The 17,039-nt window shown below is 37.5% G+C and overlaps 1 protein-coding gene across 3 annotated transcripts in view; it reads right to left on the bottom strand.

Annotated features, from left to right (window-relative positions):
• Window positions 1-13,424, bottom strand: part of MAGED1 (MAGE family member D1) — a 59,679-nt gene extending 46,255 nt beyond the window's left edge. Inside the window, exons 1-2 of one of the 3 annotated variants that reach the window (XM_055122529.1) lie at window positions 13,359-13,404; window positions 5,078-5,167 (exon numbers count right to left, since the gene is read on the bottom strand). In XM_055122529.1, coding sequence (XP_054978504.1) covers window positions 5,078-5,090 — 13 coding nt within the window. In that variant the 5' untranslated portion in view covers window positions 5,091-5,167; window positions 13,359-13,404. Of the gene's footprint in view, window positions 1-5,077; window positions 5,168-13,358 lie in introns of all 3 variants that reach the window. The other 2 variants (XM_055122531.1, XM_004606467.2) reach the window with 2 other exon arrangements.
• Between the last annotated feature and the right edge of the window lie 3,615 nt (window positions 13,425-17,039).

Raw genomic sequence — 17,039 nt, 5'->3', positions numbered from 1 at the left:
ATTACTACCAGACTGGTATGGCAATTATAAAATAGAATTTTAAATAAATAAAAACAGAAATATTATACGATAGTGCAGTTCCATTTATGGGTATTCATCCAAAAATAACTAAAATGTCAATTCACTAATAACAAAAAAAAAATCAATAAATAGGCAGAAGGGTCATGGATGTACCTTATTGATGGTGTACATGACTTTCATGTGTAAGGCCCTGGGTTGTATACCTGGAACTTCATACAAGAAGAAAATGGACACCTCTCTAAATAGGGCATACATATAAACCCCACAGCATTTACATTTTATGTAAATGCTCAATAGCAGTTAGGAAAATGCAAATAAAAGCCACTGTAAGATATTAATCACCTCACACACACCTTTGAGAGTGAACTGTGCAAAAAAATATGTCAAGTACAGGGAATTTACATATACTGTTGGTGTGATGTAAACTGGCACAGCCTCTGTGGAAACACTATGGAGAAACCTCAAATACTTTAAAATGAAACTACCATGATTCAGCAATTTCACTTTTAGGTACTTACCTGAAGAATTTGAAAACACTAATTCAGAAAGGTCCATGGATACTCACTTTTATTGCACCCCCATTTACAATACTTAAGACATGGAAACAACCTACATGTCTATCAATGACTAATGGATAAAATGTTGTAATTACATATACTCAACAGAATTCTGCTCTGCTCTATAAAAAGTAGAGCAGAGTATCTAATTACAAAAGATACTTTTGCAATTGTATATAATGCCTTTTTTAATGAGAGAATTAAGGAAGACTGATTATAATAAGAATTAAAGCACCTGGCTTGGAAGTTAGACCTCTGGGGTTGACCACATGCACTGAGATTGGGTTGAGGAGCTTTATTACTTAGGGTCCCAGCACAACAACTTTATATGCTATCTAGAACAATACAGTCAGGTGTTGTGAGCATTGCAACTCAAGTGTGTGACCGCCCAGCAAGAACCACAACTAAAAAATGTGCTAGTACTATAGACAAGTGTGTTTCCCCCTGAGCACTAAAACTAGAATATGCTTAACACAACTAAAGAGTACAAACGACTCTTGTACATGTGCAAGCACTGCAACAAAAAGTCTGCAACTTCCCGCAAGCTCTATGGCCACATGAATGAGCACTTCAACCAGATGTGAAATCCCTGGCAAAAACCAAGGAAAGGGCCAGTATGGCTCAGTGGTTTAGTACCTGCCTTGAATACACAAGTTCGTGGTTTTGATTCCAGCCACCATAGAAACAAAAAATAAATAGAAAAGAATGAAAATAAAAACACAGCAAACATATGTAAGCATCACAACCAAATGTATGTTTTACACACAATGGTTGCAAACAATGGAAGGAAAGGGAAATAAAACAATATAAAATGAAGCCTATAGTCTTCTTTAAAAATAACCTGAGGAGGCAGAAAAGATATCTCAGTGAATTGAAGTACATGCATACAGAAAGTCTGGCTTCAATACCCTATATCACATGGTCCCCTAAGCACTGAGCCAAGAGTAGGCTTCCCCAACACTGCTGGGTATGATCCCAAAACAGAGAAAAGATAAGAGAGTCAAGGAGAATAAACGTTAAACCTTTGGGCCTAGGCTTGAGGTGAATGGAATGGAGGACTGTCAAGACAGAGCCTGGCCATAGACTACCAGCATAAAAGGCAGAAAATTAAAAGGTCAATAGATAGGATGACACCACTGTAGTTCAGGATAGCTGAAAAGAAAGATGAAATCTGCTCAATTTGCTATAGATGTAAGGAACTTAGATGACTAGGATAAGTGAAATCATTCAGAAAGAGAAAGACAAACACTCACTATTAGAATATAAATGAAACAGAACCCTGAGAACAAAATATTCATTACCAAAGCAGAAGAGGATAGGAAAAATGAGTAGAGGGTGTCAATTTGATAGTGAACAGTACAAGAAATTTGGCAGTTAGGTGTGTTCTGCTACATATATTAATTGAGGTATAAAGCGGTAGCCTAGAAAGCAAGAAGAGTGATCACGCAATATAAAATAAAATACTAACTCAAGGATATATGTACATCCATGATCACTGCCACAACATCAATAGATTGATGGATAAAGAGGTAGTATACATACATATCAATTCATTGTATATATTGTGTATATGTGGACAAATATAGGTAAAAAGATGTGAGAACATATGGAGACAGACAATATATAATACATTAAATGCAATATTCATACAAAGGAATACCAATCAACCATTAAAAGGAGAAAACATAGTCATGTGTGACAGCATGATGGACCTGGAGAAGATTATGCTTAGAGGATTATGCTTATAAGACTATGACCTAGTACCGCCAAGCTCAACCAGGCAAACAGGAAGTCAGAAGAAGCTTCTGAGCACTACTGGGTATGGTACAAAAACAGAATATAAAAAGCAAAGCTTCTAAGAGTAAAGTCCTCATCATAAGGAAAAAGTATTTAGTTATATGAGAATAAATATTAATTACACTCACTTTAATGATCATATTGCTGTACATACAGTAAATCAATATGCTGTACACCTTAAACTAATATGTAAATTATACTTTGATTTAAAAATAGAGCGCAAAGTTTGGAAGTTTAAAAAATAAAAATCTAGATAAAGAGAATTAATCACTGTTATTATTCTACAGTTGACATTTCTGTCTCTATAATCTATAAACAGAATATAGTTTTAATAAAAATTTTAATGCTTTGGGTTGAAGAGTTAGTATAGAAATAAGGAACTTGCCTTGAACACAGCCATTCAGGGTTCCAACCACGGCAACACATACGGTTCCCTGAGCACCATCTGATCCCTCATCACACTGCAGGAGTAAGCCCTGAACACAACCAGGTGTGACCACACCCCACCCCATTTTTTTAAATATGTATTACAAATCATGCTAAACTTGGCATTTATATGGAAGAGTAAAGGATATACTTTTGAGGTTTGGGGGACTTCTTTGGTCTTGGATATTTGCCAGGGATAGAACACAGGTTTGCCACAAGCAAGGCAAGCATCCTGACTGCAGTACAATCTCTTCCTTAAAATAATATGCTTTATAAGGAAAAGAACTAAAGAAGAAGAGCATGAAAGGCTGAGGGCATGGGAGAAAGGGTCAAAGGATTATAAGAAACACAGTTGGGCTTGTTATCCTGGAAAAACTGTTACCATCACTTAAAAATCAGGGAAAGAGAGCCGGAGTGATAGAATAGAGGGGTAGGGTACTTGCATAGCACATGACCAGCCCAGATTCAATCCTTGGCACCACATATGGTTCCCAAACGCCCCAGAAGTGATCCATGGGTAGGGCCAGGAGTAAACCGTGGGTACTAGTGTGTATGATGGAACAAAAACAAAAACATATTTCAGGAAAAGAAAGATCATAGGTGCAGATTAATGAACTAAATGGAAGAATTGTTGGACTCAGTCATATCCTTGAAGCAAAAAGGGACGGAATCTAGGGTGCAAGGGGAGGTTGAACTTTGATAAGAATAATAGAAAATTCCTATACTCTAACAAAAAGTGTAGGTGAAATTTTTGATCAAGTTGGTGGAAGTTTGTAAAAATTCTCTTCTAGGGATCACTAAGAAAATGATGGCTGGAGGAATCAGTTGGTATGGGAGATGCATGCCGAAAGTAGGTAATGGACCAAACCTGATGACCTCTCAGTGTCTGTGTTGCAAGCCATAACACCCAGAAGTAGAGAGAGTATGGGGAATATTGTCCGCCATGGAGGCAGGGGGAGGGTGGGAAAGGGGGGATATACCTGGGATATTGGTGGTGGGGAATGTGCACTGGTGGAGGGAAGGGTGTTTGATCATTGTGTGATTGTAACCCAAACATGAAAGCTTGTAACTATCTCACGGTGATTCAATAAAATTAAATTAAAAGAAAAGAAAAATCAATAATTCTCTTCTAATAATTATCCTTTTCTCTGATCCAATAAATGTCTCCAAGTATTATTTGTATAATATTTTAGGGGGATTGTGTCACACACCCCATACGCAGTGGTTATTCCTGGGTCTGTGCTCAAGAGTGAACTGCTGGAGGTACTTTGGGACCATAAGCAATAGAATAGGGGCAGTAGCATGCAAGGCAAGTGGCTTATCTCCTGTACTATCCCTCTGGCCCTCTAATATGATCTTTCTCAAATGCAAATCTATTTATCTAACTTTCCCACTTTTTTACTGTGCAAATACAGGTCTCATGCGTTCAAGGTATGTATTTTACCACTTGAGGCTCATCCCTGGCCCACACACTTATACTTTCTTAACATCCCCCATTACCCACGGGATAAAATCTTAAATAGCTAATAAGGCACACAAGGTTTATTGTGATCTAGGACTATTAAACTGACCAAGCAGGTTTCTCTATGCTCCCATGGGCACCATTCTATAGATATGATAGATAATTACAAAAATTCCCAAAGGTCCACGTTTCTCTATCACATTCGACTATGTATTCTTCGCCATTCTTCAAGGGCATTTCCCACCTGAAATTTCTTCTACTTGACCACTGACCATCTCTTATCAAACCTACAGTGAATGAGTTCAGTGTCTCTTTCTTTCCCATAGCATTAATTGCATTGTAGTATTTCTGCCTATCCTTTCCTACTTTGTGAACTTCTTGATAAATGAGACTCATGTTTCTTCATTTCAGTAACAGAAAACAGAAGTGAATACATAGTAAATACTTGACAAAGAATATTTCTCAGACTCCAATCCCATTCCTCTTCTTCTAGACTGGTACCAGGAGCCAGAAATTTTGTCTTGTCTGTGCATTTCTAATAATAAAATTTTCCATACAGTAATAGGAATTTAATATTTCAGGTTTTTTCTCAGTCTACTTTCCTCGAATGATATAACATTTACTTCCATGGCTTAATTTCTTTAAACATTTTTGAGATCAGTGGACTAATTATATCTGTACACTTATGACTTTCACCTCCATTTTTGTCCCAGGTTTCTCTTTTGGCCTCCAGTCATATATAAACAACTTCCTAAAATCTCCATCTGAAACTCCCACAGGCCCAAAACTAAACTCATTGCATCTCTAAACTTACCTTTTTCTCCCATGATCTCTTATTTCCAAGAGGTGATCAACTTCCTTTCAGTTACACAAGATATGATTCAATTTTTCTTTATCTTGATCCCTGTTTAATAAGCCGATAAAATATCAAACATAGCATCACTATATATAATATCTCTGGAGTCCATTAACCTCTATAATTTCCACTGTCACTCCTTCAGTTCAAACCCAAGCTTGCTTGCTGAAATTTCCCCAATGGGCTTCCACCAAGCCTCTAATATTGCCCCTTCTTCATTCTATTTTGTAATCTACAACCAGAGAAGGTTTCAGTCAATGGTTCTCTAATATTGTGACGATTATCACCATTTAATTGTGCCTTTTTTATTATTGAAAGACACCAAATAAAATAATTTTTAGAGCTGCATAGTATTCCATTCTCTGTGTGCGTTTGTGTGTATGTGTAGTATCTGAGCATTTGGGTTGTTTTCTTTTTTTTAATTTTTAAAATTTTATTGAATCACCTTGAGATAGTTACAAGCTTTCATGTTTGGGTTACAATCTCATAATGATCAAACACCCATCAGTGCACATTCCCCACCACCAATATCCCAGGTATACCCCCCGTTTCCCACCCTCCTCCTCTAAGGCAGACAATATTCACATTTGGGTTGTTTTCATATCTTTGCTACTGTACTAAGTATGACAATGAATGTCATATATCCTTTTGAAATTGGTACACTAGTGATGGATGTGGTGTTGGACTTATGTGCATAAGAAACCATTATTAATAGTATGATAAACCTCATAATCTCAATAAATTTTTTAATAAAATAATTTCTCATTTTGGCTATCCATAATTAAAGTTTTGCCTATTGCTTTCTATTCCCTGGCCAATTTGTTACCATGTAAATTATAAGTATGGTCCTCATGCAATTTAGAGCATAACATTAAATCTTTGGTATCTAGTTTTTAAGTCAGGTTATTTGCATAGTTCCATATTCCTAAAATTCCCAGAAATTATTTTATGTATATTTATAGAATGAAAACAATAATCATGGGGGATAGAAAAACACAATTTTTGCATGCATAATTACAAAATAATAATGCTCTGAAAGAACAAACTGCTTTGAAAGAGGTTAATGGACAGAACCTAATTCAATTAGGGACCTAGGAAAGCCTACAGGAATTAAAGGAGTACCTATGAAACTGGTGCAATCTAAGAGCTTGTCTATAGAAAAGAACTTACCAGGGCAGTGAAAGGTGAGAGCAATGAAAGGAGAGGGAAGTGGGAAGTGAGGTTGATAAGAGGTTTGAGGGAAACCCTGACATAATGGTGGAGGGAAGGGTAACTAAGGTGGCTAGCAGGGCTGGTGCTGGAATGCTGTATGCATGAAACTTTACTGTTGACAGTATTGCAAAATGGTAAATCATGTTAGCTAAGATAATTTTTTAAAAATCACTGGTGCAGAGTAAACCAGAGCAAGAGTATATTACCTGGGTTCCATGCCCAGCAAGGTAGTTATATTATTAAAGCATTAAAATGGCCTCATGGTTATTTAATGTACTTATCATTTTAAATATGAATTATAGATTAATAACCTATTTAGCAAGTGACATAAATACAGTATTGGGAGGTCCTGCGCACTTTGGTGGTGGTTAGGTGCAGTAACTTTATATACCAAGAGCATAAGCATTAATACCATTGTAACCATGTTATCTCAATTACAATATTTAAAGTTAATGATTTGTGTCATGTCTGTGATTGCTTTAAAATTTCCCAGTATTTTTATTAAAAGTGAGTGAAGAGAAAAGATAAATATAATTGAGAGCCCAGCAAGCTACCGAGAGTATGTCACCCGCAAGGCAGAGCCTGGCAAGCTACCCATGGAGTATTTGATATGCCAAAAACAGTACTGATCACTGTATGAGTGAAATGCAAACACAAAAGTTCGTAAGTTTGTAACTGTACATCACAGTGATTCTCTGATAAAAAATTAAAAAAAAAGAAACAAGTCTCAAGATGGAGACGTTATGGTGCCCACTCGAGCAAATCTATGAGCAACGGGATGACAGTGACAGTGACTATTGGCAAAATGGTATTAATTGTTCTATCTGAGATATGACTATATACATGTCTATTTTGCTACTTTCTACCTTAAAAATAATTTAAATCTTTAATAATAAAATAAATGGGGCATAAACACAAAGGAATTTTAATTCACATGACTGAGTAGTTTGAGCAACAGAAGAAATTACTGTTAGCAGGTCAGGAAGTACTAAATATATAAATATCCCCAAGTTCAAAAGAATAGAGAAAATGACAATAAAATCGCAAGAAATATAAAAATACATTAATCTAGTTTGTGTTTGATTTTATATACCAGCTATAAGGAAACTTATTAGGGAAAAAACAATTTTATTTAATTTTATTTAAAATTTTAAAAATTTTATTGAATCACTGTGAGATAGTTACAAGCTTTCATGTTTGGGTTACAATCTCATAATGATCAAACACCTATCCCTCCAACAGTGTACATTCCCCACCACCAATACCCCGGGTATATCCCCCCTTTCCCACCCTCCCCCAGCCTCCATGGCAGACAATATTCCCCATACTCTCTCTCTACTTTTAGGCATTATGGCTTGCAACACAGACACTGAGAGGTCATCATGTTTGGTCCATTACCAACTTTCAGCATACATCTCCCATCCCAACTGATTCCTCCAGCCATCATTTTCTTAGTGATCCCTTCTCTATTCCATCTGCCTTCTCCCCTCTGCTCATGAAGCAGTCTTCCAGCTATGGTGCAATCCCCCTGGCCCTTGTGTCTACTGTCCTTGGGTGTTAGCCTCATGCGATGTTAGAAAAAACAATTTGAAATGAATTACTAATTCCTCTTAGTAAGATAATTGTAACTAAATTATTTATAAAATGCTCCCAGTACTAGAAGATGAACAAAAATAAGATATTTAGGAGTTATGTATCATTACATATGTTTCCCAAATTAGTTTACTAAATGGTATACAAAATTCCAAGAAGAATGTGAAAATTAAGAAAATGAGTCTAATGTGTATATAAAAATTGGGAAGACCAAGAACACCCAAGGAATTACAGAATAAAATAAACAAAACTGGAGGATGACATGACCATATATAAGTTTTATCACAGTTATGTGAATTATGATAATGATACTCATAAAAGATAGATATAAAAAGAGAAACAGAATGCAGAAATAAACCCACATGTTATCTAATAATCACATATAATCACATATTCACATACAATAATCTCATATATCATTTAATAGCTTGATTTATGCAAAAGATAAAACTACAGGGGTGGTTGTGAAATGCCAAGATTGAAATACCACAAAGAATGTGGAAACAGACAAAATGACAATATGTAGTGCTAAGGTGACCACATAACCATTTCAACAGAAGGGAGGTGGCTTTACCCATAAATCATTTCAACAACATACACAAAAATCAATTACAAATGAATTTTAAATAAGAATTAAACAATAAAACAAAGAAAAACTTTTATAACCTTAACAAAGCCAACAATTACTTAACCAGGACAAAAACGTACTGGGCATAAAATGGAAAACTGAGAGGCCAGGGAGATGACTCAAAAGGTTGGAGCACATACTTTGCATGCATGAGCCCTAGGTTCAATCTAAGGATTGCTAGAAGCAATCCCGAAGCACTAAGTGGGTGTGATCTCCCAACCTCCTCCAAGCTCTGCACTGTCGTAGCACTGTCAATTTGCTCAAGTGGACACCAGTAACATCTCCATTGTGAGATTTGTTGTTATTGCTTTTGGCATATCGAATATGCCACGGGTAGCTTGCCAGGCTCTGCCATGCGGGCAGGATACACTTGGTAGCTTGCCAGGCTCTCTGACAGGGACAAAGGAATCAAACCCGGGCTGGCCGCATGCAAGGCAAATGCCCTACTGGCTGTGCTATTGCTCCAGTCAAGAAACCTCCTCCCCAAAAGGTAAAAATGTCTGTTACTAACTACTGAGATTTACAATACATATATCTTGAACAAAGTGTTCACATTCCAGAAATAATCATCTAGAATTAAAAAGAAAATAATCCCAGGGAAAAGAGCTCAAAAATTAGGCACTTCATAAAATATATCTAGGTCAACATACCTATGGAAAGATAAACATTTGTCACCATAGCCGCAGTATATCATTAATAACCACTGGGCTGCAAAGAGATGTAAAGCACATGTCTAACACAGACAAGAACAAGTTCAATCCCCAGCACCCATGCCCATCCAAGCCCTTGTGTGGCAGCACTACCCTTGGCAATCTCCAGGAAAACAGAAAAAATGTGCAATCTCCAACCCAAAACAAATCGTATGAGAGCTCTACAAGTAAAACTTGCCACCCTTGACAAACACCAACACCAAAATATATCAGCACAGCTGTGGCCCTGATGGCAAGCACGAAAACAACAAAGAAAGGGAAAAGGAAATTTTTGATTACTTTAAAAAAAGTTCAAAGAGAAAAGAACCATCGTGTTTCTCAACTTTTTGTTTCTTATAACTAAGTAAATTTAAGGACCTGATACAATCTGACTTGTGGAAGAAAATTTTTACAATTAGTGGTTTTGAAATGTGGCTGAGTGGTAGACTTGCCTTGCATGTGTGAGGCCTTGGGTTTGATCCCTGGCACTGAATGGGTGCTGGAGCAATAGTCCACCAGGTAGTACTACAGCACTTATCTTTCACATGGCCATCCCAGGTTCCATGTCCGGCATCCCTGAGATTGCCACGTGTAATTCCTGGGTGCAGAGACAGGAGTAATTTCTGAGCACCACCAGGTGTGACCCCCAAATCAAAAATGTTTAGTATATTTGGGGGCTGGAGAGATATACATAAAAGGGCTACTAGTGTACATGCTTTGCATGTGGGGAGGCCTGGGTTAAGTCCCTGGTACTGCATTACTTCCCAAGTACTGCCAGGAGTGACTCCTGAGCAAAGCAAGAATAGTCCCTTAGCTTAATTCAGGAGCTAAGCTAAGGATATTGCCCTCAGATATCACCCCCCAATGAAAGGAAAAACAAAGAATTAAATATATATATATATATGTCTACACCCATATTATGTCATAAAATAAAATAATTTGCATATCTTTTGCTTCCCATGAACAAAAAAAGAACCAGGCCAAAAAATAAATGTCTGACAAACCATTCTTAACTACACAAACTCAATCATTACTTAGCAAGTTACTATCCATCTGACACTAAGTCTTGGTTTTACCATCAATAATGTGACAATGGTAATACTGACCTTACAGGGCGTTTTTTTTTTTTTTGCTTCTTATTTTGGTTTTGGATCCACATCTGGTTGTGTTTGGGCCTTACTCCTGGCTTTGTGATCAGGAATCACTTCTGGCAGGGACTTAGGAGACTCTATACTATGTCAGAGCCTAGGTCAGCTGCATGCAAACCAAATATCTAACCTGTCTGTACTATCTCTCTAGCTCCTATGGTGGCTTTAAAAAAAGCTTGTCTGTTAGAGGCAAGCACTAAATTCATTTCTATTTATTACCCCAAACATATATGGGTAAAATGTTTGTTTGGAGTAAAGCATGCTTGTGAACATATGTGAATATATATTGAGGAGAGCATGCAGTAAGAAGCACAATGAAGTTAGCAAATATGCCTTAACAATGGCACAAAACACACCTGAAATAAGATTGAAGAGCAGCCATTCTATTTCAGAATCGCCAATATCCCATCTTGGGATGTATGAACTCCTTTCTTTTACATCAGGATGCTCTCCTCTCTCTGACAAAGTCACGCTGTATCTCAAATACATAATTTTATCTCCTTTTAATTAAATTTATTTACTTCTGGAAAAGTTGAAGAGGATGAGAACAGAGATAGATAGAGCTCTAGAGGCTAGTAACTAACAGTTTATCTAAAAGGTAGCAAGACAGTTTGGAGGAATAGGTTATGAATTTATGAGAAATAGTACAGCCTTAACCATAGCTCACTCTGGAACTGTATTAATTCCCTGAGCCCTCACAGGAGTGACTCCTGAGCATAAAGCCAGAAGGAAGCCCTGAGTACATCCAGACGTGGCTCAAAAACCAAAAAAAAAAGGAAGGAAGGAAGGAAGGAAGGAAGGAAGGAAGGAAGGAAGGAAGGAAGGAAGGAAGGAAGGAAGGAAGGAAGGAAGGAAGGAAAGAAGGAAGGAAGGGAGGGAGGGAGGGAGGGAGGAAAGAAGGAAGGAAGGAAGGAAGGAAGGAAGGAAGGAAGGAAGGAAGGAAGGAAGGAAGGAAGGAAGGAAGGAAGGGAGGAAGGAAGGGAGGGAGGGGAGAGAGAAAAGAAAAGAAAGCCACCCTATAAGATTACCATATAGATTAATCTGAATATGCAGTGTGTAGTAATGCTATGCAGAAAAACAAGGAGAGGTCTAGGTATGTGGTTCAAGTGTCAGAGCATGTGTATAAAATGTGTGAGGCCATGGATCAGTTTCCCCAGGACTGCACATCCCCTGAACACTGACAGCTGTGGTACCTGTACAAATATTTTTTAGAAAGAGGAAAAGTGTTATCAGTAAAGAAAGTTCAAAGAGCTCAGAGAATTAATAAGTGTTGAAATACTGACCTAAAATATCCCTTTATATCTATATAATTTTTGCTAACATTTCCTTCAGGTTTCTGCTCATGTCACCATCATTTAAACAACCATTCTATCAAAGTTAATACATACTACCTCCATCAAACCTATTATATATTTCTATTATATATTCATTTATTGAGTTTATCTGAGCCACAGTTCTAAAGATTGTTTTAAAGATTGCTTTTATTTTCATTGTTGTGCCCTCAGTGTTTAGAATACTATCTAGCACGGTTACTCAATTAAAAATGCTGAATGATGGATAGTTGGACACACCAGGTTTGAAGCCAGTGTGATGATAATGTGTAATAATTTCAATAAAGAATATCAACATAATCCTTTGTAAAATTCATGAAATCTCCATCATTGCTTATTTTTAAATAACTGAAAATTATACCTTGCCTAGAAAAAATAACTGCTTCTTATTTGGGGCAAAGATAATATACTGGCTTCAGCAGAGAGGAACAAATTGCTTCTTCAAGGAGCTCCTTAGAAAATAACTATTTTGATGCTGAAAATCCCTGCCCCTCATTGGAAATGTAATGATCATTTCATCTAACCTGGGTAAAGAACTGAAATAAATTGCACTTATTAACTAATGTCTTCAAGAAAATTACACAAGGCAATTGGAATACTAAAGTAATTTCACATTGCAACAGATGAAAAATAAGACAGTTTATATTGCACCAAATAGGTATTTTAAAGTTTCTGAGTAAAATCTTTGTAAAAGAGACCAGTCTGCTGTTCAATGTTGTTACAAGATATCAGAATTTTCATAATAAATCCAACTCATGAAATAATAAAGGTGTGACTGCGTGTCATATCTATTTCTGTTCCGTGAGGTTCTAAAGGAGATGAGAAAGCGTCCACCCTCTAAAGCTGACACCATGAAAAACACAATATATGTCCCTCAGATATAACTGACATATATTTACCTCAGATAAAACTGATTAGTTCTGTGCAAAAAAATAAAAAAATAAAAATGTCATGAGTAATGAGCCAAGACCAGTGTCTCTATCTCTATGATTGTGTTTACAGTTAAAAAAAATAGAGTGTATATTAATTTGAACAGGTTTCTATGTTTTAGGGCTCTAAAAATGTCTACCTGCTTAATTGTTTTCAAGAACAACCACCACTTTATCTTGAAGTTATACCTAATTTTTGGTTCACACATGCCTGTTGCAGGTCACGGGCTTGAGAGATTAAAATTTTCAAGGGGTTAGTAAAATACTGGAGTGGAAAGGGAAAAGAAAAATGTAGGTTAAGAGTGGAGTAAGAAGGCTGCGAACTGCAAAGGCGAAGTTCAAAGGCTCTGAACTGCAGGGTGAAAGGCAGCAGTTAAGAGGGATGAAAGAGATCTGTGCAGTGGGGAGTGGGGGAGTGATTTACGTTCGAAAAACAGGAAAAGGAATCTGGATTTCAATGGAGAGGTGAAGAAAGGGTAGAGATTAAAGGATAAGTTAAATGAGGGCGAGAGGGGGTGACAAGCTGCAGGCTCCGGAGGAAGAGAATACAAAAATAAAGCGTTCAGAACCGAAAGCGTCAGAAACATCTTTCTTACAAGTGTTCCCAGGATGAATTCTTTCTACCTCATGTTCGAGCAAGGAGAAAAGCATTTCTAGGGTGTATAAGGTTCACACTTGTGAAAATTACCGATTTCTTTTTTGCACTCACCTTGATGAAGAAAAACCACGGGCGACGGCGTGACCGGAAGTGCTATTTTCTTTTGTTTGGCGGAAGCTTTAGATTCTCAGCCCCCACCCCACTCCACTTCACCCAAAGCCATTTCCTGTGCCTCTCTAGCAAGCTCTTGCAATACTTTATCTCACTGCTCTTTCACCCAATCCGAACCTGCATTGACTTGAACAGGCTGGGAGAGTGAATCAGTAACTTCACAAACTTACGTTAGTTCTGAAACATTACTACTCCATCAATCCCCACCTACCAGATGTGTCATTTTACCCTGTTAGTTGGGCTTTTTAAATACTTACCTATGCTCTCTTAGTCTCTTTAATCTTTAATGTGTATGGTCATGTATTATTATATTGCTTTGCTGCTTTCTGTTATTTTATTTTGGAGAAAAATGTTCATTTTTACTTGCTGCATATTTTAATTGCAAAACTTGGGAAAAACAACTTGGTTAGGTTCTTGCTTGCATCCCCAGCACATCACATGGTTCCCAGAGCTCTGTCAGGAATAAGGCCTGAGCACAGCTGGGTGTGACACAATTTTTTTTACATCTTAATTGAGTCACTTTTCCTGAGATGATATCTAGACTTAACTTTCCAAATAAGTAAGTGGAAAGCATTGTCATGTTCTTCTAACCATCAAGCACAAGGTAAGTAGTTTCAAAATAATATGATTCACTTGCTTTGGTTAGAAGTTCTACAATAACTACCTGTTACCCTATTATTACTACCTCCAGAACGCAATTTTGGGCTCCAAATCTATATCACAGTCCTCTTTAGTTACTTTCAGTCAGTTCATAAGTATATAGACTGAGCAATTACTATGTCCCCAGGTCAGCTACATCCAGTCAGAAGCTGTTTCTTAAGTATTCACAATCTAGAGGTTTAAGGTAATGTTGAAACACACAACAGCACAGAACAAAATATGTGCAAAGAGTCCCAACTTGAGTTTTCAATTCACCTACCTCATTAGTAACACATTATACTATGATTAGTATTGCAGGTTTTGCCCCACTAACTGTGATTAGTACTACAGGTTTTGACCCACTAAGAAGTGGACCTTTCTATCTGAATTATGGATAACCTCACATGAATAACTAATTTTGTTATATAACCTGCACCTGTCAGTCATACACTTAAGTCCCACCTTAAATTCCACCCCAAGGGTAATTACTTTAAGGTAATCGCCTGATTCGCCTTAAAGTTATAACATAAAAAATATAGTTGTTGGGGCCAGAGCATTAGGTCGGGTAGGGTGTTTGCCTTGCATTGGGCCAACCCTTGTTTGATCCCTTGCATCCCATATGGTCCCCTGAGCACTGCCAGAAGTAGTCCCTAAGTGCAGAGCCAGGAATAATTCCTGAGCATCTCTGGGTGTAGCCCCCAAACCCAAAAAAGAGTAACCATTTTTATACATGGAGTGAAGTGCTTGCCTTGCACACATCTGACCATGGTTCCATCCCTGGTACCACACATGGTCTCTTGAGCAGCACCAGAAATGATCCTGAGTGCAGAGCCAGGAGCAAACTCTCAGCACCAATTGGTGTGCTCCTCCTCCAAAATGTGCAGAAATAACTGTTTATGCATTTATGCAGGGTTAGCTAAAACAAGTAGAGTGAACCCTCCCCCATCCTTTCAGTGTCTTGTGCTTTAAATTGTTTTCTTTATTGCTTCTAAATTTGTATGTCACCTTCAACACTTTGCTGATTATTCACAAGAGTCTAAGACTCTCATCACACACCCTGTACACCCTTATCATTGTGATGATATCCTGATATTCAAGTGTCATCCTGTGAAACCAGTGCCACATGCCCCTGCCCCCTTCCTACACCTCCAGGTATGTTCTTCCCTAATACAATTTTGAAAACCTACAATAGCTTAATCTCAAAATGGGTGCTCAATATAGACATATTTAATGCTTAATATCTGATTCCCAGCATCCCATACGGTCACCAAAGCAGAGCCAGGAGTGATTCCTGAGTGCATGAGCAGGGTCCGGGCCTTTTGTGGTGCTCTCTTCCGGGAGCTTTAGTTTATAGTCTCTGAGTCTTGGCCATTGATGAGATTACATGGCGCCAGGGGCAGTTTGTGGGTGTGACTGCCAAGCTACTGGAAAACTGAGGACCTGGAGGGAAGGGTCTTGTAAAATTTGTATGGAACCATAAAACTCCCTGAATAGCCAAAGCAGTTATAAGAAAAATGAAGATGAGATACCTTCATCTTTATTTTTGCATTCCCAACTTTGAATTATTTGGCAAAGCTATAAAAATCAAAACGGCATGACAATGATTCCAGTTTGTTCATATAAAGACAGACACCCAGACCAATGTATTAGAATTGAGAGTCCTGAGATAAGTCTTTATAAGTCCTATGGGAAGTAAATCTACAGGAAAGTGAGTTTTAATGTTTGAGATCAGATAATATGCTACGGTTTAAGTAGTCACCAGCAATACTGTTGAGTCTCCAAAACTGTGATAAGTTTGAAACCACAAACCGTAAGATCCCTCAAAACTGGAATTAAAAAATATTCCCAACGGATAAAACATTCCCAGACCTAAAAATTCTAAGAAAAAAATGTATTGGGTGATTAAAGAGGAAGTATATATAGAAGGTCTAAGAAGAACTAAATCATACTAAAATTATTATTATTTTCCTTATGAAGGAGAAATACATAAAATTCAGGCATATTTGGCTGTTAAATGTCCATGAGAAACCTCATTGCGAATAAAAAAGCTCAACCTTCTTGATATAAATGTGAATAAAAACTGTGGGTATTTTAGAATCTCTTGGAGATCCTGAAGTTTCTGGTTAACATATTTACTTCTGTATATATTTTGCTTTTTTGGGTCACACCCGATGATGCACAGGGATCACTCCTGGCTCTGCACTTAGGAATTTCCCCTGGAGGTGCTTAGGGGACCATATGGGATGCTGGGAATCGAACCCGGGTTGGCCACATGCAAGGGAAACGCCCTACCCGCTGTGCTACCGCTCCAGCCCCCTACTTCTGTATATTTTAAGAAATTTTATGCTATAGTTGAGCAATCTTTCTTGCCAATTGTTATATTTATTTTACTATTATCATTTTTGAATTTTGTTGAGATTCCATAGTTTAAATGCAATTAATTCTGGTTTCTCATCCACTTAATTACAATACCACACCTATCACTAGTGTACCTATCTCCCTCCCCGAGGATGCCAAGACTTTTTCCTCTCATCCCCCCTATCTCAATTATGTACATAGGTTCTCCTGTTATGTTGTCTTTTGATCTTTGTTGCTACCTCGCTGTGTATATTTAAGTCCCACATTTGAGAGAGATCATTCTGTATCTTTTCCTTTCCTTCGGACTGACTTTACTCAGCATAATATCTTCCCGTTCCATCCATGTTCTTGCAAATTGCATAATTATATTCTTTCTGAGAGCTGCATAGTATTCCACTGTGTATATATAACATAACTTCCATTCATTTGTAATTGGGCATTTGGGTTGTTTCTTTACCTTGGCTATTGTTCTATGGGTGCATATATCCCTTCAAATACATGTTTTCGTCAATAGATGCCAATAAGTGATATAACTGGGTTGTATTATGTGTAAAAAACACTAAAATAAAAAGAGAAGTGCGGGCGAGGGAAGGGACAGAGCCAAGATGGTTGATCTCACCGCAG

This window comes from Sorex araneus, chromosome X (assembly GCF_027595985.1).
Source record: "Sorex araneus isolate mSorAra2 chromosome X, mSorAra2.pri, whole genome shotgun sequence".
Lineage (NCBI taxonomy): Eukaryota > Metazoa > Chordata > Mammalia > Eulipotyphla > Soricidae > Sorex > Sorex araneus.
Note: the sequence above shows the minus strand (reverse complement) of the source record. Positions and strands in the feature narration are given on the sequence as shown.